General features: G+C 41.7%; 2 protein-coding genes and 1 pseudogene across 10 annotated transcripts in view; 1 reads left to right on the top strand and 2 right to left on the bottom strand.

Moving 5' to 3' along the window:
• Positions 1-22,951, top strand: part of ASB3 (ankyrin repeat and SOCS box containing 3) — a 92,279-nt gene that overhangs the window by 198 nt on the left and 69,130 nt on the right. The window contains exons 1-2 of one of the 8 annotated variants that reach the window (XM_040993740.1): positions 31-111; positions 20,681-20,889. In XM_040993740.1, the coding sequence (XP_040849674.1) occupies positions 20,694-20,889 (196 nt within the window). In that variant the 5' untranslated portion in view covers positions 31-111; positions 20,681-20,693. Of the gene's footprint in view, positions 1-30; positions 112-16,956; positions 17,206-18,687; positions 19,010-19,497; positions 20,007-20,680; positions 20,890-21,961; positions 22,021-22,951 lie in introns of those variants that run through there. The other 7 variants (XM_040993742.1, XM_040993741.1, XM_040993744.1 and 4 more) reach the window with 7 other exon arrangements.
• LOC121165191 lies at positions 5,424-6,444 on the bottom strand (annotated as a pseudogene).
• Positions 10,437-16,796, bottom strand: CHAC2 (ChaC glutathione specific gamma-glutamylcyclotransferase 2). Of its 2 annotated transcripts, XM_040993751.1 has the most exons (3): positions 16,376-16,794; positions 12,935-12,970; positions 10,437-11,908 (listed from the first exon to the last, which is right to left on the bottom strand). In XM_040993751.1, exons 1-3 carry the CDS (start codon positions 16,508-16,510, stop codon positions 11,525-11,527), a joined length of 555 nt encoding a protein of 184 aa, XP_040849685.1. In that variant the 5' UTR covers positions 16,511-16,794; the 3' UTR covers positions 10,437-11,524. The 2 variants fall into 2 exon arrangements, with proteins under 2 accessions (XP_040849685.1, XP_040849686.1); XM_040993752.1 differs by lacking the exon at positions 12,935-12,970 and having other exon boundaries at positions 16,376-16,796.

Below are 22,951 nucleotides of genomic sequence, written 5' to 3'. Positions count from 1 at the left end.
ACGGTGTCTCGAACCCCCGAGTGGTGCGTCCGGCGAGGTGGCCCCGACGAGTTCTTAGCGGCCCTGCGGCTGCTTTCCTCCTCCGGCGCCTCCCCTCGGGGCGCCCGCCCGGTGAGCACTTTGTCTTTGGCGCGCGAAGCTTCTGTCCCGCCTCTTGGATGCGGGTTGTGCCTGCTGGCGGGGAGTCCTCGGCGGCCCTGACTGAGGCCGCCCGTTAAAGGACAAACCCAGGCTGGGGCAACTTTGTGTCCCTCGGCTGGAATCCTGCAGGGTTGGCCTGCGCGGAGGACACTGGTGTGGGAAGGCGACTCGGACCTCGCAGCCCTGTTGTTGTTTGGTCCACGAGGCTGCTGTGAGGTAGTGATGAGAGGGGAGCCGCGAAGACATCCCCAGGCAGATGAAGAGCCGTGTCCCAGGGACCAGGGGCGACCCGTGGTGTCTAAGAGGAAAGTGGCCGGACAGGAAACGCGAGGGAGGCGGTGCGAGGTGGTCGGGGGGGAGCCGGGAGACTGACGTGACCCGCTAGATCTCCAGTGCAGTGTGTAGTATCTTCAACAAGAAGTCCACGGGCAGAAGGCCGTGTCAGGAGGGGGGAAGAGATTGGAGAGAGGCGTCTGCCAGCCTGGGCACGCCGCAGATTGCCTGGCAACCACAGGCAGAAGGAAGCCAGACAGAATCTAGGAGAGAGAGAAGGGCGCGGGGCGCAGGGAGCAGCCCTGCTGACCCCTAGGCTTCCACGGCTGCGGAGATCATCCGTTTCTGTTGCTTGGTGCTCCCCAGTTTGTGGTCACTTGTTACAGCAGCCCATGGGTTCTGCGACCAGGGCAAGCAAGACACAGGGAGGACCGTTTAGGAGGCTGGTAGCCCTGGACAAGTAGAGAAATACTCTGATTTGGAATGTTTTTCAAGGTATAGCTTTGTGAGTATGCTGGCGGATCGGGGGTGTGTTCGTCGGACCAGGAAGAGGCAGTGACGATGCCCCGATGCCCCGGTGGTTTTCCTGAGCAACTGGTGGTGCAGTGTGCTGGCACGCAAAGCAGCACCGTGCCCACTGATGGCATCTGACGTGTTTGTTTTACTTTGCATTTTGAAGTATTTGCAGCCTGACGTAAAAGTTGTGAGAATTGTACCAAGAATTCCCAGATCCCCTAACTAGTAATATTTTACTTGAGATGTATGATCTATCATACACCTTTTTACTTTTTAAAATATTTATTAGCTTGTTTAAATGCAGAGTGACAGAGATATGGAGAGATGTGGCAAGAGGGGGAGGCCTTGGGGGAAATCTTCCGTCTCGTAGCTCACTGAGCGGCTGCGCCAGCAAGGTCTCGGCCAGGGGAACATCTGCGGATTTGGCATCCTTTGTGTTCCCCACCGCCTGTCCCCAGCTCCCTGCCCCTGCGCAGGCACGTGGGTGCATTGACGGGGAACAGGATCAGAAGTGGAACAGCCTGGACTGAAACTGGTGTCTGTGTGGGATGCAGGTGCTTGCATGGTTTAACCCACAACATGCTGTCATTGTCCTCATTTTGCTCCCTTTTCTTTTATCTTTCCCCTTACCGATTTTTCTTTTTTTCGGATTTATTTTACTTTTTGAACGACAAACTAACAGGGAAAGAGTGACTGTGAGATTGAGATTCAGAGAGAAACATTTTATTCTATGTGCTGATTAACTTCCTAAGTGGCTGCAGTGGTCTGAGCTGGGCCAGGTTTCTGGGTCTTCCATGTGGCGGGATCTCTTGCTTATTGTTTTTGATAAATCTGTTTTAAGTTCTTTTTTTTTTTAAAGATTTATTATTTTTTAATTGCAAAGTCAGATATACAGAGAGGAGGAGAGACAGAGAGGGAGATCTTCCGTCCTCTGATTCATGCGCCAAGGGGCTGCAATGGCCAGTGCTGCGCTGATCTGAAGCCAGGAGCCTCTTCCGGGTCTCTCTCATGCACGTGCAGGGTCCCAAGGCTTTGGGTTATCCTTGACTGCTTTCCCAGGCCACAGGCAGGGAGCTGGATGGCAAGTGGGGCTACCGGAATTATAACCAGCACCCATATGGGGTCCTAGTATGTTCAAGGCGAGGACATTAGCCACTAGGCCACCACACCAGGCCCCGTTTTAAGTTCCTTCTTTATGATTAGCATGCAGCTTAAAAACAAAAAGCAAAACAAAATAAAACTTCTCTTTGGATGTAACAAGCAAATTTGAAATGATAAAAACTTACAAATATGTGGACAGGCAAAAACAGCAACCAGAAATCCCAATAATGAACATTTATATTCCATTCGTCCCTGTATTTTGAATTCTTGATGTTACATTTGACCCGTTTAACCATTTCCTCTTTCTTAGCATTGGAATATAATGCTTCTTACATCCATATATATGTTATTATTTATAGTAAAGACATAGATGGTTTCCATACCATGTTTGCAACATTAGGATATTGTGAATATCTTTGTGTAATTATTCATACTAGTGACTTTTCTTTTGTTATTTTTCATGATACAGTTCCATAGGCTCAGGGTTTTTTCCAGTCCACCCTTCCTTATTCTCCCCCAGCCACACCTTTTCCACCCATGTTAGTACAATTGTATAGCCCTTCAATAACAGTCACAAGTCCATCATTCTGCTATCTAAGTGTATCATGACAATTGTAGGTGTAGACAATTAGGGAACGTCAAACATCTCTTGTCAGGATATATTTAAGCGTTTCTTTGGGAGTGCATCATTTTGGAGTAGCGATGCATACTGCAATGTATCTCAATTTCTCGGAGTGCTAGTCTCCATTCTACAGCTCCTCCAGATGAATGTGTGTATATGCGTGTTTACCTGTTTATTCATTGATCTTGTATTTTGCGTGAAGTTTGCCTTATATCAGAGAAAACATATGATGTTTGTCCTCCTGGAATTGGCTTATTTCACTGAGCACAGTGGTCTTTAGTTGAGACCATTTTGTTGCAAATGGTAGAATTTCATTCTTTTTAATGGCTGAGTACATTCCATAGAGTAGATGCATCACTGTTTCTTTATCCACACCTTTTTCAATGAGCATCATGCCAGTGAGTTTTCTGCCTTCTGATACTTTCTTATGTTAGTGTCTCTTGCATTTGAAGAACTTCCTTTAGCATAAGTCTCTCAGTTTTTATTTATCTGAAATTGTCTTTATTATTCCTTCATAGCTGAAGGAAATACTTACTGGTCACAGCATTCCTGGCTGGGGTTTTTTAAAGACTTTTTTTAGTGTATTCATTTTAATGGCAAGGCAGACAGAGAGGAGGAAAGACAGAGAGAAAGATTTTCCATCTGCTGATTCACTCTCCAAATAGCTGCAACCTCTAGAGCTAAGGTGATCCAAAGCCAGGAGCCTCCTCTGGGTCTCATGCTTGGGTGCAGCGTTCCAGGGCTCCAAGGCTTTGGGCTATCCTCTGCTGTTTTCCCAGGCCATAAGCAGGGAGCTGGAAGGGAAATGGGGCCTCCAAAACAAGAACCCGTGCCTATATGGGATCCCGGTGTGTGCAAGGTGAGCACTTTAGCCACCAGGCTACTGTGTCTGGCCCCTGGTTTGGATTTTTTTTTTTTGCTTTTAGTACTGTGAAAGCATCATTCCATAAACTCCTGGCCTGAAAGGTTTCTTCAGAGAAATCTGCAGTCAGATGCATTATTTATGTGAAAGGCAGTCAGGGTTACAGAATGGGGAGGTGGAGGGGAAAGAGAAAGAGAAAGAGAAAGAGAGAGAGAGAGAGAGAGAGAGAGAGAGAGAGAGAGAGAGAAAGAAAGTGTTCTGTTCTCTGGTTCACTCCCCAGATGTCTGCAAGGCCTGGAACTGGTCCCAGGCTGAAGGTAGGAGCCAGGATTTCATCCCTGGTTAACATGTGACAGTGCCCAGGTGCTTGGGTTATCGCCCACTATTTTTCTACGTGTATTAACAGGAAGCTGGGAAATAGAGCAGCTAGAATACAGAGCAACCCCTTCTATCACATTTTTAATTTCACTGTGTATTCTAGGTTAGAAGATTTCTGCTTGACTTTGTTTAATTACTTCCACTTCTCTATCAACTCTCTGTTGGATTTTGAGTCATCTTTCTATGTTCTCTTGAATTTCATTGAGTTCTCTTAAAACAGCTATTTCGAAATCTTCCTCCAAGTGTTTGGAAATTTCAGTTTCCAGGTGATTGGTATCAGGCACTGTATTTTGCCCTTTAGGTGAGATTGTTCACTGGAAGTTATTGTTGCTTGTTAATATAAAGTGTTGCCTTCACTTGAAGGATTAGTTGTAATCTTGTTTCTTTTGTGGTTGTTCTAGATATTCTGTGGGTGTGCTTATTTTTCTCTGAGTTGTGGATCGTTCAGCTATTTCAGCACTGGACAGCCCCCAAGTCATGGTTACTGTGGGTTGGCTGTTGGTGTGTTCTTACTGATTTATTCTTACAATAATACTCCTCAAATGCAGGTTTGTCACCAGTTTGTCAGTGATGTGCTGTACAGTATGTACTGAGGAAATACCTGTAAAGCAGTACTTTATCCTTGTAGGCCTCTTCTGGGCCTTTCTCAGACTCCTTGTCATATGTCCCTAATGCAATGTGATGCCTCTGGAACGCTCAGCCCGCCAAGCATTGAGCCTGCGGTTGGGTACAGATCTCGCCATGCTCTGGTCTGCTCCTGAGGAGGCTTCACTGCCTGCTGCCCCTCTTGTCAGCCACTGGTAATGTTGGCTGGTATAGAAGCCCTAAAAGGTTTACTTTTATTATTTTATTTGAAGGGCGAATTATAGGGACAAAGAGAGTGAGATTTATAGAGAGAGACAGAGAGAGGTTTTACGTCTGCTATTTCACTCCCCGAAATGGGTGGAATAGCTAGGGCTGTGCCAGGGAAAAGCTAGGAGCCATGAACTTCTTGCAGGTCTCCCACCGGAGTGCAGAGGCTCGAGCAGTTGGGCTGTCCTCTGTTGCTTTCCCAGGAACATTAGTAGGGAAGTGGATTGGAAGTGGAGCTTTTTGGTCCTGGGTTTGGACCAACCCAGCACTGGCCCTTGCGACTAATTTGGGGAGTGGACCAGCAAATGGAAGATCTTTCCCTCTCTGCCTCTTCTTCTCTCTCTCTAAATCTGTCTTTCAAATAAACAAATCTTTAAATAAAAAATATTTGAAATATTTAAATCTGTTTATTTTATTTCATTTCATTTTATTTTGTTTGAAAGGTAGATTTAGAGAGAGAGGAAAAAGGAAAGACAGAGAAAGATCTTCCATCTGCTAGTTCACTCCCTAGTGGCTACAATGACTTGAGCAGGGCCAATTCAAAGCCAGGAGCCAGGAGCTTCCTCTGTGTCTACCGCTTGGGTACAGGGGCCCAAGGACTTGGGCATTACTCCATTGCTTACTTTAGGCACATAAGCAGGAAGCTGGATTGGAAGTGCAGCAATTGGGATTCCAGCTGGCACCCATATGAGATGCCAGCACCACAGGCAGAGACAACCTACAATGCTCTGATGCCAACCCCTTAAAACAGTTTTTACAGTTTATTAGTCCCCATGAAAAATCTGCAAAATCACTATATTTAAAGCCATTGAAAATCTTTACAACTTCAGCTTACTTTTTGCCAGTGTCAGTGTTGGTCTTGGCGGTTCCCTGGTCTTCCTTCCTTCTATTCTTGCTCTCCTTTCACTGTTTTCTTCAGATCTTTTTGTTTTTATACAGGCCCTGTCTTGCAGTTCAGTGTTTGGGTTTGGGTCCAGTGCTGTAGCCTACCTGCCAAAGTCCTCACCTTGCATGTCCTAGGATCCTGTATGGGCACTTTGTTCTAATCTCAGATGCCCCACTTCCCATTCAGCTCCCTGCATGTGGCTTGGGAAAGCAGTAGAGGATGGCCCAAGAACTTGGGACTCTGCACCCGTGTGGGAGACCCAGAAGCAGCTCTTGATTCCTGGCTTTCCATCAGTTCAGCTCAGACTGTTGGGGCCATTTGGGGAGTGAATCAGCAAAAGGAAGATCTTTGTCTTTCCTCCTCTCTGTAAATCTGACTTTCCAATAAAAATAAATAAAATTTAAAAAAAAATCAATGCTTCGGTTTATTTTCATTTGTACACTCAAAGGAATGAGAAACCATGGCAAAGCCAGTTGTCTTGCTCCCACCAAAATGAGTCCTGAATCCACATTCGAAGATGACATTGGGAATGGTCTTGTGTATTTTGGCCAGTTTTCTCCAAATTTCTGTCTTTGGCCTAATTGCTTTCCCAGGGTGGAGAATATCATTGGTCCTTTGCTTTCTTTCAAATAGTGGGATAGTCTTGAACTTCCTGGTCCAGAGAGTTCCTGTGCCATTCATGTGCTGTTCATGATGATTAGCTATAAACTACTGTTCTGAGGAGTGCAAACAAGTTGTCATGCTATTCATTCCACAGATACGGTTTTGAAGTGCTGCCATAGCTAGTAAGGGTAATATAAAAATGATTTAAGATAAAAGTCAAATTCATCAAAATTTTCATCTGGGAAGGGACTTAGGAATTCTGATTGTATTTAAAAGAGTCAGAGATGATAACCAGAAATTAAGGTTTTGTTACCTAAAATTTCATTATTGTTATTCATAGGTAATAATGGCAAAGTGGACGACACCTCTTCAACTTAACATCTAGAATGCAGTCTGAGGTTCTAGAACAGTAATTTTTCTAGAGGCTGCCATAGTAGTAATTGCCCTTTTCTCTTAATTTCCTGTATAGATTGTTTTCCTTGCAGTGCCTCCTTATAATACAATTTATTCTGTGATAAGTAAAAAAATAAGACCTCAGAGGATTGATGTATGCTTTTTGGAAGAAAAATAAAGGGAAGATTTTGAGTGATTTTTGGCTAAAATATAGCATGTCTACATAGGTGACAAAATGCCAGTAAATTCTTGTGTATAAGGTATGATTGTGAATATTAATTTGTTTATTAGGTACACGAAATAGAAGCCAGTAGTCAAAATTCCAGATGTACAATAAAACCGTTGTAGTGGAATTGCTAAAACTGCATCCTAACAATAAGAAAATAATAAATTCGAAATGTAGCATAGTCTACAAGATAATTAGCCTGTACTTAAAAAAATGAAACGTTGGTGGCTATGTCTCCTGTATAACCCAAGATGTAATGCTACTCTCACATTTTAGGAAAATAATTTTTTCAAATTTGGTCTCCCCTAATATTTTCTTTTTTTTTTAAAGAGTTATTTTATTTTTATTGGAAAGGCGGATATACAGAGAGGAGAGACAGAGAGGAAGATCTTCCGTCCGATGATTCACTCCCCAAGTGAGCGCAACGGCCAATGCTATGCCGGTCCCAAGCCAGGAGCCTCTTCCAGGTCTCCCACACGGGTACAGGGTCCCAAAGCTTTGGGCCGTCCTCGACTGCCCTCCCGGGCCACAGGCAGGGAGCTGGAAGGGAAGCAGGGCTGCCGGGATTAGAGACAGCGCCCATATGGGATCCCGGGCGTGCAAGGCGAGGACCTTAACCACTGTGCCATCGTGCCTGGCCCCCTAATATTTTCTAAAAAATCAATTAAAAAAAATATGTACGTCCACTTATTCATTTGAAAGACATAGAATGAGCTAGAGTGCCTAAGCTTTTATTTCCCTGTTCTCTTCCCAGATGCCCACAAGAGCAAGGGCTGTGTCAGGGCAAGCCAGGCACCTGGAACTCACTCCTGTTCTCTTGAATGAGTGGTGGGGACCCTCTCACTGCTGCCTCTCAGGGTGTGGTTAGTAGGAAGCCGGAACTGGGGGCTGAGCTGGGACTCTGGTTGTGGATGCTGGCATCCCACCCACTACTATAACCACTGGCCAGATTTACCGCTAGATTCTTTTATCTTTAGTTGTATGATGTGTTCTAGGAGTGAGGCTTTTTTTCATTAATCCTTCATGGTATCTGTGAATACTGTTTGTTCACTTCTGGAAGCTTTTCTTCTAGCATTTCCTGATTGTGTTCTGTTTTCTCTTTTCTGTTCAAAATACCACTTAGAAAGATTGTTCTAAATAGAAGAAGCACAAGGAAAAATTTAAGTAGCTTGGAAGAGCATTCCAAGGAACATTTCCTTGACTTTTAGTTCTCTTTTTGAGTTTTGTTTAGTGTTTGAGTCTTTATTTCCATGGTTTCCAGTTCAGTTTTTTTTTAAATTTATTTTTATTTTTAAAATTTATATTTATTTTTATTTGTAAGGGAAATCTACAGAGAGGAGGAGAGACAGAAAGAAAGATCTTCCCTTCGTTGGTTCACTTTCCAAATGGCCAAATGGCCAGAAATGAGTGATCTGAAGCAAGGAGCCAGAAGCTTCTTCCAAGTCGTCCACATGGGTGCAGGGATGCAGGGACCCAGGCCATCCTCCCTTTCTTTCCCAGACCTTATTTAGGGAGCTGGATGGAAGTGGAGCATCTGGGATACTAATTGGTGCCCATATGGGATAATGGCACTAGTAGTTGGAGGTTTAGCCTGTTGAATCATTGCTTCTGCTTCAGTGGCTCTGTTTTAATGGTTGCCATGTCTTCATGAGCTTCTTTGAGGATAACATTTTTTAAGTTAAATTTGTCTTTTTAAAAGAAATAACTGCTTCCTTCAGCCCTGTTGTAATTTTTCATTTTTTCCTGCTTCTGACATCTTTAAAAGCTGTGATTATTTAAAATTTTCTCTTTTTCTTCTTTTTAAAGTTTAATTTATTTTGATTGGAAAGGAAAATTTACAGAGAGAAAGTTCCATCCACTGGTTTATTCCCAAAGTGGCTGTAATGGCTAGAGCTGACCTTATCTGAAGCCAGGAGCTTCTTCCAGTTCTCCCACATGGGTGCAGGGTCCCAAGGCTTTGGGCCATCCTCAACTGCTTTCCCAGGCCACAAGCAGATAGATGTGGAACTGCTGGGACACAAATTGGAACCTAACTGGGATGCTGGTGCTTGCATGTGAAAGATTAGCCTGTTGAGTCCCACACTAGCCCCTAAATTGTTTTTTAAGATTTACTTATTTTTACTGGAAAGTCAGATATACAGAGAAGAGGAGAGACAGGAAGATCTTCCGCACACCAGTTTACTTCCCAAGTATCTGCAACGGCCAGAGCTGCACCAATCCAAAGCCAGGAGCCAGGAGCCCCCTCCTGGTCTGCCACGTGGGTACAGGGCTTCAAGGTCTCCAGCTGTCTATGAGTGCTTTCCCAGGCCACAAGCAGGGAGCTGGATGGCAAGCAGGGCTGTCGAGATCAGAACCAGTGCCCATATGGGATCCCAGTGCTTGCAAGGCAAGGAGTTTAACCACTAGGCTACTGCGTCAGGCCCCCTACATAGCTTTTTTAGGTTTGGAATTGGTGTCTAGATGTGGTTGGCAAGTTGAAGAGTGTGTTGTTTAGTAGAGGGAGGTGAACTGTAAGAGTTGTTTGGAACAGCAGAAACGCCTATTTCAAGGAAAATCCCTCCCATTAGTGACATGTTAAACTTATGCTTTCTGAGTGTATGGTTTAAGCTTAGGTCTAGGATCCCTAAGACCTCCCACCTAGCCAGTATTTGTACTCTGAAGAACTCGACTCTTAGTTTACTGGTTCTAGTAATTAGGGTGGAATTTAGGGAAGGGGTTTTGAAATTAAGTTTTGGGGGCCCTAAGGTTGGTGTTGTGGTGTGTTGGTTTAAGCTGCTACTTGTAACACCTGCATCCCATTATCAGAGTCCTGATGACGCTCCCTACTAATGTTCCTGGGAAGGCAGCTGAAATGACCCAATCCCATGGCCTGTTCCACTTTTGTGGGAATCCCAGATAGAGCTCTGGATGACTGACATGTCCAGATGTGAGGATACGATGCAGTGTGCATCTTTACTTCCAGACTGTGGATGGACTATCAGTAGAACTCTTGGATGTGTCTTGACAGTGGGATGCTGGACTCTGCCATTGTCCATGCCCACAATGATAGATTTATGACTCTTTATGACAAACTGTGCTGTTGTAATGATATGGAGGAACTGGCGGGGGGAGATTTGGGGAGAAGGTAGGGGAAATCCTAGGGCCTATGGAACTGTTTCATAAAATGATAATAATAGGGCCTGGTGTGGTAGCCTAGTGACTGAAGTCCTTGCCTTGCACGTACCAGAATCCCATATAGGTGCAGGTTCTAATCCCGGCAGCCCTACCTCCTATCCAGCTCCCTGCTTGTGGCCTGGGAAAACCATCAGGGACAGCCCAAAGCCTTGGGACCCTGCACTTGCATGGGAGAACCAGAATAAGCTCCTGAATCTTGGCTTCGGATTGGTGCAGCTTCTGCTATTGCAGCCACATGGGGATTGAATCAAGGGATGGAAAACTTGGTCTCTCTTCCTCTCTGTGTATCTGGCTTTCCAATTAAGAAAAATCTTTAAAAAGATGATAATCATAACATGAAAAAAATTCACAGGTAATAGAATTAGAAGACATGTTTATTTTGAAGAAAAAAAAGCTTGAAATTCACACATAATTTAAATATTCTTTATTTATTTGAAAGACACATACAGGGTCTTCTATATTCTGACTCATTCTTCACATTCCTGTAACAGCTGGGACTTGATCAAGCTAAAACAAGGGACCAGAAACTCCCTGCAGGACTCCCGTGTGTGGGGGGCAGAAGTACATAGAGCTTCATCTGCTGCCTCTCAGGGCATCCCTGAGCAGGAGGCTGGATCAGCAGCACAGGTGGACTCAGCCTGTGGCACTGGAGCCAGGGTTCAGGTATCCCACGTGGCCTCTTCGCTGCTCCTTCCAGGGCTTACTCCCAAACATAACTCCTTCATAATATGCATTTTCCATGACCACTTATATATTTATTTCCATTAATTAGTGATGTCAAGATCTTTTTTTCAGCTTTAGTGCTAACAGTAATATAAACGAATGCCATTATATCATTAATACAAATGATTGTATAATTTGTGCTCTTTAGTTTGATAAGTTCCCTGCCCTTCACATAACAAAATGCATTTATTCAAAAAAAGATCAATATAGAACATTATATTCTAAGGAACATTTTTAATGTTAAAAATTCCACTTTTGGCTTAAATTTGAATCTTAATATCCAGATAACAAAGAAATTCACAATCAAGGCTGAAATCTGTCTGTATTGCTTATATCTCTATTATTTTCAGCTTGTATATTCTGAACCATGGTTATAAAATTATATAGAATTGTTTTGCAGGTATAATTTTATTTATTGATCATTTAATGTTCTATAACTTTAAAATACTATTGTGACATGGAACAAATGAATTATATTTACTCTGATAAAAACAAGACTGAACTGAATCCTTCACTGTATTTTCCTAAAGAATTGATTTCTAATGAGTAATTGTTCAATATCATATAATTAGGAAATTATATTAAGCTTGAATTTCCCTCTTTGTGTTTCAGATACCTTCAGTTAAGGTATAAATTTAGAGGATACCTTAGCCACAACATTAAAAATAATAAGACATTCATGTAAACACATTCCACTTCATATTGCCACTATAAATAGAAATTATTATCTGAAGACTAAAAGGTATTGTTTGGAAAAGGTCAGTGATTAGGCCTTTATATGCAGTTGACGTTCTGTTTCCTCTCCAAGCGTTCCTTTACTAATTTTTCCAAAGAGAAAAGATGCTCATCTGCATCTTCGGGAACAAGGTTCCTCACAGAATTTGCAAGTTCAAAAAGATATTCTGTATTTCTTCCACTTGGACCAGCTGCGTTAAAAATTTGTTCAGCAATGTCTTCCAGTGGTGCAGGACCAAGATAATTAGGGTTATCACATGTTCCAATATATAACAACACACTGAATGGTTTTGTTGTGGGATCTTTTGGGTAGAAATTCACGGTTGTGGTCCTGTAGCCTCCTTTCTCTCTGAAGTCAAGGTATGCTTTTACTTCATTTTCCTTTCCTGCTGGCAGTTTGTAAGCAACACCCCATACACAACCCTGTTAAAAAGTGGAAAGAATACACTATTTAATGTTTATAAGGCTACTTTGTTAAAGATGTTGTGCTCTAAGAGAGTATCTTGTTTTGTTTAAGTGCACTGAAGAGATGCATGTGAAACACTGAAGGAAATCAGCATTTGAAAATACTCAGTGTGACAAAAAATAATTTCTGTGTATCATAAGCATACTTTGAAACGTTTTAAAAAATTAGTTTTTTTTTCTTTAGACTAATGAGATGGAGGTGAAAAATATTTGGCTTTCTTGGTTATTAATTATACAGAAATCAAATTCTGTTTGTTAACTGGATTGATTAGTAGTTAGAGTTAGCTGTTTAAAGCTGTTCTTATAGATGCTTTTGCTATTGTGAAATGAGTGCATTTCCTGTATTCGCTACTTACATGCTATGATTTTAGTGTGTCAAATTTTTTTATTAAGTGGAAGCTTTAATTTCATAATATTAAATTTTGAATCTGCACTCAAGTAAAATAGTTAAAACCACTTACAAAACTGAGGACTGTCAAAAGTTAATTCTTTCTGTTTCCAAAGGACAGTAGCTATTGATAAAATTAAGCAATTCAGAAAGAACTCCTTAGTTGGATTTCCACTGAAAATATTAGACTCCTCGCAGATATGCAGGGGAGCTTTAGGGACCCTCCTGGCTTCTTGGTGAAGTCTGCCTCAGAGCCGTCTCTGCTAATGTCAGAGCAGAACACAGTATCCTTGGTTAACAAAATCTGAAAGAACAACAAACAAGACTAAGGCCTGTTAGGTTGTATGAGTGAACTGCTGTGCACTCATTCTAGCTTTTCCCACTGGCCTCTTTGCCAGATACAAACAAAACAAAGCAAAAAACCTATAAAATAAAGAAAGCCTGAAAAAACACCAGAGTTGGAGAGTATAGACATAAGTGCAGTTTAAAGTGTCAGTGATAATTCTGAACCAAACTTCGGTGATAACTAAAACTGAGAAAATTGCAACACTTTATATGATTATAGATTATGTGAAAATAATAGTAAAAAAACCTACCCCAGGATCTTCCACAAGAGTCACAACTCTTCCAGGCTGTTGTAAAAGAGATAAAACCATTTTTAAAAATTAAATAAAGTTCTTTAAGTAACTGAGCATTAGCAATTACTTTTGACATGGAAGAGTGTAATTGCTTTTGCTCAAAGAAGCATCTCTTTTTTAAAAAAAAAGTCTTTATTTATAAAGTTTAAACTGAATTATGAGAATTTACCTTATTCACTGTCAATCTCTTTCTAAAAGATTTTCTTCGATGTGCAAATCTTAGGTATATTATGTCCACTGAAAATGGTATATTCAAAACCACACAGCAGTGTTTGTCTTACGTGAAAGGCAAATGGAAGCATCAACTGTAAGTAAAATTCATGTTATTTCTCTTGGAAAACAGATTGTTATAGTTTTATTGGGGTTATTTTCCTGAAAGGAAGGTTTTTTTTTTTAACAAGATTATCTGGATGGCTTGGTATACTTACATTGCTAACCCATTCCCTCTATAGTTTGATTATTCAAATCTCAGAATTTACAAAACAGACTCAACAAAAATAAGAATTTTATTTGAATGTGATTTTTCACAGATCAAGCAGAAAGTACTACAATTTCAAAAATAAACATGTTTAATATGAGATAATTATGAATATTTGCTAAAATTCCAGATTTTCCAAATGAGAAGTATTACTTACAACCCAGTGAAAATGCCCATGATGGGTTGTATTTCAAAACATTCTCCAATCCCATTCATATTGAAAGATACTTCTTCAGTTTCAAAAACAAAAAAAATCTAAGTGCCTTTACACATTTACAATGTTTTTCACAACATATGTTATGTACAACTTAAGCTTTTTAGAAAATATTTCCAAGTCAAATTTATGAATAGCAAAATCTACATATTAATAGTGCCCATAGTTCACATTTATTTCTTCATAAGCCCAGATACCAGCTATTTCCCCCTTAAAATAATTCCCTGCACACACCTTGTTTTCTGTTCTGCCTGCCACCACCAAAGTCCAGGACTTCACTACCTTTCTTGTTTCTCTCAACAATGACTAGTGAGCACCTAAGTAAGTGGAACACAACTATGCAAACAAAAGTGCATGATAAGTGCTACAGGGGAAATGAACAAAACAAGCAATTAGAGTTCAGGGAAAGAACTGCGGACTCCACTTTGGGGGCGAATCAAGACTACAGATGGCACAGGCAATGTATCTCTGAAAAACAACAGGGGAAGACTATTAGGTACCCATATATAAATGTTTGTGAATTATAAAAAGTGGAAAGAAATCAGTAAGGTTTGCAGTTAACTTGTGAAAGGATTTTCAGTGTATTCTGTGGTTTATCATAACCTTGAAAAAGTCAAAGCCGAGGAATAAACTAATTGCACCCAAAAGTTGTTTCTTGGTGTGTAATATGGTATCTGTGGGAAAAATGCAGAACCTGCATTTCTCTAGGGAGAAATTAAAGTTTAATTAGACTAAAAAGACAAACAGGTTCTGCATTTTTTCCCACAGATATAGTATTATACACTGAAGAAATAAGCCTAACATTTGTATATTAAAATGGTGTATTTCTGATTACTAACTTACTACTGAGGTATGTTGTAAACAAACAGGTGTTTTTAAAAATATATCCTGACTTGTATCTGAGTCTTTCCTCTAATGTGTCAGCAATTCTAGGAACCTTTTGTTTGTCAAAACAGTTATTATTTATATAAGGTTAGGATTGCATTTAATGTGAAGTAAAAAAAAATTTTTTTTTTGGTAATCGAACAGTAAAAATGTTTAGTATTTAAGTTTTCCGTTAATTTTCTTGGGTGGATTCTTTGAACCAAACTTAGGTGTAAAACAGCCAATGTACATTTCCTCTCTAAATTTCCATTCTAATACATCAGTAAAATACAGACGTACTAGCTTTTAGGTTCCCTTCTCCTTTGAAAGAATCCTGTACTGTCATGTTGACAGTTTTTTTTTTTTTTTAAATCAGTCTTTCTTGAAGCATGCACCTCTCAGTGTTCTATGTAATAAACATATTTTGGTTAAGACTACAGTAGTAAAATGTGCTTTTATAACCATATACATAAATATTTACTAGTCATTGAAATTGGAACCTGGGCTAAGGTTTTTCTTTTAAGAATGGCCTCTATCAAAACAGATAAAAGTCATTTTAGTTTAGTTCTTAATCTGGAAGATAACTGACAATGTGCATTTGCCCTAAGTCAATATCCCCAACATCCCCTTTTCAAGTCATTTCATCTATCCACATCCCAGTGGGCAAGTGACTGCCCTAAAGCCAAATTCTTTCTTGACCAACTGTAGGTGAGGCAGAATGGTTTCTAACTCATAGTTTAATTCTCTTTATGAGTATGTTCCAAGTATTTTACAGACTTTTTACTTCTTCCCCTTTGCATGACTGCAGGCGTTGTCTTTGGAATTAGCCCTTTTTCTTCCTGCTAATTGCTAGCATTTTAGATGGTATTTTTGGGCCAGTATTAATTTCTTTTCTAAAACGACTAACGAAGTACATGTAAATCCTTGGAATATGTTAGAGACATACAAGCAATAAGAAAAAAATCTTACTTCTCTGAAAGGAGCTTAAATAAGTTGTCAAAATTCTTAATTACCACAAGTTTGAGTTTCTTTACGGTTTGTTTTGTAATCAGTACAAAGTTGATGTGCATAAGCAATAAACTGCTACTAATTTTTTGGACCACTTGTTTGAGAAAAATGTCATACAAAGTACGAATGACTGAAAACCGTATCAAAGAATTTACAGGTCACATTTCTGATTTTAGAAAATCTTGGAGAAAGGATATTAAAATAATGTTGGTGTGGCACTGTGTTACTCTTGTAACAGGCCAGGAACTTCATTCAGCTACGTTAATATCTGACAACACAAGCGACCAGAGTGAGTTTAGCAATCCGAGAGCATTTTGGAAGCCGTTCTTCCATTAACTTTTAGGTGTTATAAAATAACATCTTTAGAAAGATACACTGAAATGCTGGAAGTAACAAGCATGTTTAAATTGAAACTAATCAAAGTTGGCCAGCATGCAGACTTGCCAACAAATGTAATTGCTAAGACGCTGAATTTGCAAGTTGATCTTAATAGTTCACTTAAGTAACACGAAAACCATCTCACGGCCAGTTTTTTTTTTTCTTTTTCTTTCTTTCTTTTTTTAATTGGCAGAGGCTGCCAACAGTTGGAGTCCCCTCCCAGAACATGAGCCTTGTTCTGTGTCTTCTGTCTCCCTCAATAAACTAGCCGCTGGCATCTTAAGGGTCTTGGGAGGGGTGCAGGGCGGGTGGCCGAGGGAGATGCCCGCGGCTACGTTAGCCCCCAGCCCACGTGATCGGCCACCAGGAGTGCAGGGGGTGTGGGTCCCGAGCCCTGGGCCCGGAGGAGGGGGACGCACTCGGGGCATCAAGTGGGGGGATCTGGCTAGTGCCTCACCTTGCCGGGGACCCCACGGTGGTCCGTGCTGCCCTGCCAGAAGCGCCTGCTGTAGTCTGTGATGTATCCAACCAGCTTGTCCTGGTAGGGAAAGTCCACCTTCCAGATCAGGGACCCGTAACCAAAAACCCACATCTTTTCCTCGCGCCCCTGTCGCAGTGACAGTCGATCCTTGGCCGAGGTCTCTGCGACCCACCGGACACTGCAGCCTCTGGACGCGAGTAACCGGCTGCACCGGGCGCAGGCGCGGTGGCCACACAGCTGCTGGGGCGCAAGGCACTCTGGGATTGTAGTTCAAGGAACGTCTTCCGACTCTGTTTCAGTAAGCTTCGTCTTATTTTTTTGCTAAGGATCAGAAAGCACTGATGTTCTGTATACTAAGCAACGGAGTCTTCTGCGGCCCCTTTAAATCACCGCAACCTTCTTCATATGCGCGTGTGAGCAGGACTACAATACCCACAGCCCCGTTCGGGGAATCCGTGGCTGTGCCATTGGCTGTGCGCCTTTGTGCGTCAGCAGGGGGAAGTCGCGAAGGGCAGGGGTTGGAGTGCTGCTGTCCAAATAGAAGACACTCAGCGGCAGCTCCGTAGCCGGTGGAAACACGTTTGTTCCTGTTCAAGAATTGGGGTTTTCTGTAGGAAACGGAAGGGCTCGATTTGAAAATGTGCTCACATGTGACTTTTTGTACCTTTCTTTCCTTAACCCCTTTACCTTCAAGTAATAGAAAATTTACGGAAGTCTTACGCATATCAAAAAGCAGCTTACTTTGCCGGAAAATGTTTCAAATTTAAGTTCTGTGTGCAATACCTTGCTCATCTTTAGTATCCTCAGTAAGTCAGAAAAGAGCGATTAAAGTTCTTGGGTCTTAGCTATATGAGCTGGAGAACTTAGTGAAATTGTGTGCAAAGTTTGGGATGTATTTGCTTTTTTTCCGGGAGGGAGGACTTTTTGTTTTATCACCCCTGAGTTTCTCTAAGAAGTTCTAAAGGGAGTAAGATCTGCTCGTCAGAGCCATTGCTCCTAAAGTTAGGAAGCTCATTTGGATCATCCTGGCTACGTTGGTGTAATGCGAAATCAAGCTTCACAAAGGGCTTGTTCTTTCTTGAAGATTTGTTCCGCGATCTTTACCTATCTAAAACATTGAAGGTCGGAGGGTACAGTTTATACCTGTAAAAAGCTATCAGAAGGAAGCTGCTACAAAGAAAAACTTAGTGAAAAGTAACCTGGCCTTCTCATATTTTCTGTAAGTTGTAGTCTCACATAATCTGCCATACTTCCAAACATACAGAAAAGTTAGAAAAAGAGATTGTAATCACAATTATTAAACCCTTTATAGATATAATAATTCATATATTGCCACAGTTGCTTAACTCTCTTTTGGTCTGTACTCCTACATACACAAACATTTACATTTTTAATTCTCAAGATTTGTTTATTCACTTGAAGGCAGAAATAAAGAGAGGTCTTCCATCCACTGGTTCACTCCCCATATTGCCACAGCATTGGAGCTGGGCCAGTCTGAGCCTGGAGCTGCTTGCAAGTGTCCCTCATGGGCCATCTTGCCTTTCCTTCCCAGGGTGGTGAGCATGGAGCTGGGGTGGAGGTGGAGCAGCCAGGCTCAGACCGGCACCAATATGCCATGCCATCACTGCATGTGGCAGCTTTATGAGCTAGGCCACAGTGCTGGCCCCTTCTCTCTATATACTTTTAAAACCAAGAACATCTGAAGTTGCATGTGTTGCATTTTATTGGTGTACACTTCTACATACATCTTTTACTAGTAAGGGTGTTTTTCTAATGACCACAATGCCAGTATCACTAATAAAATCAGTAATTTCATAAATCAAATGTTTATTGCGTTACTAAATTTCACCCTTTCTCCCACCAATCTGAGATACAATTGTTTAATTTGCTTGTTTGACTCTGACATCTTTTAGAACACAAGAAGGTTTTTGTAAAAGGAAAAATCTTAGGGATTTATGTTTATTAGTTGTTAATAGGATTTGAATATCTCCCTGTTACAGTGCATTTCTTTTAATCCCTTCTTCCATTAAGTTAAAAAATATTGCTCGTCCTGAATTTTTCCAGGCTGTTGCCTATTACTTTGGATTCATGAACATTCTTTATAACTAAGAGAAAAACAAGTAAAATTGAAAAGGGGATTATACCTGGATGGTGTTTTAAGTGTTTTTAGGTATTCCTGTGCTGGTGTGTATACGTGTTTTCTACATAGAAATATTTCTTGTATTAAATATTCCTAAGTTGAAGCAAAGTGTATAATTTGCTCCTTTGCAAAACTTATGTGCAATTTTCTTAGCTACAAGTTAGTAGGATCCAAAAGTATACTTTATTATTTATAGTCCTTCACTATTTGGCCTCCCTCTACTCTGTAACCTCGTTTTCCTTCTGTTCTTTATTTACTTAATTGACAGATTGATTTTCTTGCTGCTCTCACCTTTGCTTGTTTATCGCCATGGTTTTGATTATGTCTTTCCTTCTGCCTAGGAACTCTGTCCCGATCGAGGTCTGATTTTTGAATCTTCCCTGTCCTTTAATGAACAGTACACATCCTTTTCTGAACTGAAACAGTTTCTCCTTTGGATTCTGTGACTCCTCATATGTTCTTCTCTTATGGTAGTTTCTATTTTTTTCTAAAGATTTATGTATTTATCTGAGTCTTCAGAGAGACAGAGGGTGAGCCAGAGAGGGAACTGGAGAGAAGAGGGAGAGATCTTTCATCAGCTAGTTCATTTCCCAAATGGCTGCTTTGACTGTACTGGTCTGATCTGAATGAAGCCAGGAGCCGGGAGCTTCGTCCAGGTCTCAGGAGCCCAAGTACTTGGGCCATCTGCTGCTGCTTTCCGAGGCACATTAGTACGGAGCTGGGTCAGAAGTGGAGCAGCTGGGTCATCCCATATGGGATGCCTGTGTTGCAGGCAGCTTTACCTTCACCAAAGCGCCAGTCCCCAGTACTTTCTCTTTTCTATTTTATGTCACTTGTATTTATCATTTCCATGAGACTGCACACAGCTTAAGGTAGAATCTATACCTTTGTCATCTTTGTGGACTCCCCATTGCTAATCATTTAAGTTGGTGCTCAATAGTAGCTAGTTGAATAATTAATAGTTTGATAACCAATGTTTCAACCTAGTAATGGACTACTTGGTATTGTTAGAATAATCCATAGGTAACATTAATCATTTGGTTTGCTGTCCAATCAGTATATTTAATTATAGTGCTATGTTTAAAAGTGAACAAGGGTTTATTTACTTTAGGTAATGGCATATGGTTCTTCCAATCTTTTTCCTCAAACTTTTTTTTTATAGCTTATTTAAAATAGATCTACAATGCTTTTCAGCTGTATTTGGCATATATGTTGACATTTCCTGAACCAGCTCATAAGATTGTTGGAAAAACTAAGAGGAGTGGCCTGGGCGTGTTACTGAGAAGGACTTTCTGTTAAGGAGTGACTTTACATGAGAATTCTGAATCTCCACTCAACTGGTTTCATGGTGTTAATAACAAGAAATTAGCTTTGTGAGGCAGGCGTGTGCTGAGAACTATACTGGACGCTGGTTGCCAGGGAATTTGAAATAGCTTTGAAGGAGAGGATGACAAGGGCAGAACTGCTGTGAGGAACTATTTTTTTTTAACTGAGTAAAAAGGAAAACAGAGCCCATCTCTTTATGGGTGTAGTTGCTTGATTACAGTGTATTTAGTCATTGGGGCTATTTCATTAAGGATGGAGAATCTGCATGTTTATTGCAATCCTGAAAGGACCAGCAAGTGCAGGATAACTAGAACAACTGTGTATCTTTATTCTCAATACATGTCTTTTACTCTTCATAGTCTTTTAGGTTTAGCTTTTGCCTGTGGAAGGCTGTGCTGTGGAGGCTGAGTTTTGCTGGCAGATCAGCCTGTATGTAACACAGTGTGCCTTGGAGATCAGCTGAGGCCTTCAGCTTCTTGTCAGTGGAGTGCCAAAGAATGTACTTTGGTGAAAGGTGAACAGGGACAGAAACCTGCTAGAAAGAGCTGATTAAACATTTCCAGAGGAGGAAAGATAAATACTTAACACTCCTTTGCTGCTTTAAAGAACATTCCAAGGAGTCCTAATTTGCCATACTGAAAGACTTCCTGATCTAACTCTGGCAGGTGTCATGGCATGGTAGTTCCCTTTTCCTGCTTTGGGCTCTTCTTTTCCAGTCGTGTGGGAGTTGCTAGACAGGTCCACTGATGTGTTAGTTTCTCAGGGTACAATGGCATTTTACTGACTAAAGTATTATCTTTCTGTCTTGTTTTCAGACTGGTCCAAAGAATGGATTTTACAGAGGCTTACTCGGACACATGTTCTACAGTTGGACTTGCTGCCAGGGAAGGCAATATTAAATTATTGAGGAAACTACTCAGAAAGGGTCGCAGTGTCGATGTTGCTGATAATAGGGGATGGATGCCAATTCATGAAGCAGCTTACCACAACTCTGTAGAATGTTTGCAGATGTTAATTCATGCAGGTAAAGTAAATTCCAGGGATGGGAGGCTGTGCCAATGTGCTGAATGCCTAAAACATACAAAGATGACAATTCATCTGTATTAACAGCAGTATTTGTTTCCTTTTCTGTAATTACAGACAACTGTCCTATTAATTAAATTTGTTGTGTTTATTTGAGAGGCAGAGAGAGGAAGAGAATGAGTGCTTCACTCCCCAAATGTCCCTAATGGCTGAGGCTGGCCCAGGCGGAAGCAGGGACCTGGAAGCCCCATCCAAGTCTTGAAAGTGAGTGGCAGGTACAGAATTACTGCCTATCACCTGCTACTTCCCAGGATGTCATTGTCAGGAAGTGGAATCAGGAATAGAGCTGGGACTTGAATCCAGCTATTCCAGTAAGGGTTATGGGCACTCCAACTTCTAGGCCATATTCCTGCCCCAAGCTACTTTTTAATAAAGATTTATTTATTTAGGGCCCGGCGCGATGGTACAGTGGTTAAAGTCCTTGCCTTGCATGCCCGGGATCCCATATGGGTGCCGGTTCTGGTCCCGCAGCCCTGCTTCCCATCCAGCTCCCTGCCTGTGGCCTGGGAAAGCAGTAGAGGATGACCCAAGGCTTTGGAACCCTGCACCTGCGCGGGAGACCCGGAGGAGGCTCCTGGCTTCAGATAGGCATAGCATCGGCTGTTGCGCTCACTTGGGGAGTGAATCATCGGACGGAAGATCTTCCTCTCTGTCTCTCCTCCTCTCTGTATATCTGCCTTTTGGAATATATATATACAGAGAGGAGGAGAGACAGAGAGGAAGATCTTCTATCTGTTGATTCACTCCCCAAGTAGTTGCAATGGCCAGAGCTGCACGAATCCGAAGCCAGGATCCCAGAGCCTCTTCTGGATCTCCCATACTGGTGCAGGGTCCCAAGGCTTGGGACCATCCTCTGTGGCTTTCGCAGGCTACAAGCAGGAAGCTGGGTAGGAAGTACTGCTGCTGGGGTTAGAAACAGCACCCATATGGGATCCTGGTGCGTGCCACTAGGCTACCACACTGGGCCGTTGCCCTAAGCTCTTAAGGATGACGAGATTATCTTTCTTTCCAAGGTTACACCAGCATGGTGTATCAACTGGATTTCTCCATGTAAATGTTGTCCTGGAACGAGGTAGATTCACTGTCTTTTGCTTCCTGTCTCATTCTGTGATGTGGTTTTTGAGAGGGGAAGGGCTTTATTCTGGTCATTGTGGGAGCAGAACCACGACTGAAACCCGCCTTCCTGGCTGAGAACGACAGCATGTTGGGGAAAGGTTATTGGTTTAGATAGGAGGCAGCAGATGTACAGAAGTGCTGACAAGGCAAGTTCTGCTTGGAGGGGTTTGGAATCAATCAGGTCAGAATAGGGTTAACATGTTTGATAACCTGTTCTTCCTGACATACCAGGAACTTGGAGGGAATCTGATGCCATTGTCCTTTATATGGAAATTCTTGTATTATGGGACTGTGTTTTCTGGTTTATTGAAAATTCCTGCTTCCACATGAGATGAGAATTCAAAACAGAGGCATAAATACTGTGATACAGAAAATAAATTCACATCTAGCAAGAAATACCTACCATTTGAGGATAGGTATTTCACAACGAAAAGGGGAGATGCTGGGACAGGGGCACAGTAACTGACAAGAAGTCTCTACCCTCCCTTTGTGGGGTAGACGTGGTTCTTTAACTGAATGTACAAATTGGGTAGAGCTTGAGCAAGTCTTCATGTGCTTAAGGTTTTTTGGAAATTTTATGGCATCTTTGTGTAGAGTTGAACTTTTTTTTTTAGAAAATAAGTTATTTGCTTATTTGAAAGAATGAGATAGAGGGAGTGCGCACTCAGATGTAACACTGAAGGAAGAGAGAGAGAGAACGCACACTTGTGCCATTGGGAGCTTCCTTTTGCAGGTTCATTCCCAAAAATCAAAAATGGCTGGGCTAGGCCAAAGCCATGAGCTTACTCCAGGGCTCCTAAAGAGGTGGTGGGAACCCAAGTATGTGGGCCATCTTCTGCTTCTTCTCCTAGGCTGTTACTAGGGAACTGGACTGGAAGTGGAGCAGC

Source organism: Ochotona curzoniae, unplaced genomic scaffold, assembly GCF_017591425.1.
Source record: "Ochotona curzoniae isolate NIBS_2020 unplaced genomic scaffold, NIBS_Ocur_1.0 contig_883, whole genome shotgun sequence".
Taxonomy (NCBI): Eukaryota; Metazoa; Chordata; class Mammalia; order Lagomorpha; family Ochotonidae; genus Ochotona; species Ochotona curzoniae.
Note: the sequence above shows the minus strand (reverse complement) of the source record. Positions and strands in the feature narration are given on the sequence as shown.

Excerpts from the sequence above, each read along its gene's own strand:
- CHAC2 (XM_040993751.1), bottom strand. The coding sequence starts at position 16,510 with ATGTGGGTTTTTGGTTACGGGTCCCTGATCTGGAAGGTGGACTTTCCC. Across the intron at positions 12,971-16,375 it reads ACCGTGGGGTCCCCGGCAAG|CCTGGAAGAGTTGTGACTCT; the intron begins GTGAGGCACTAG and ends CTTTTACAACAG. Across the intron at positions 11,909-12,934 it reads CTCTTGTGGAAGATCCTGGG|GGTTGTGTATGGGGTGTTGC; the intron begins GTAGGTTTTTTT and ends ACTTTTTAACAG.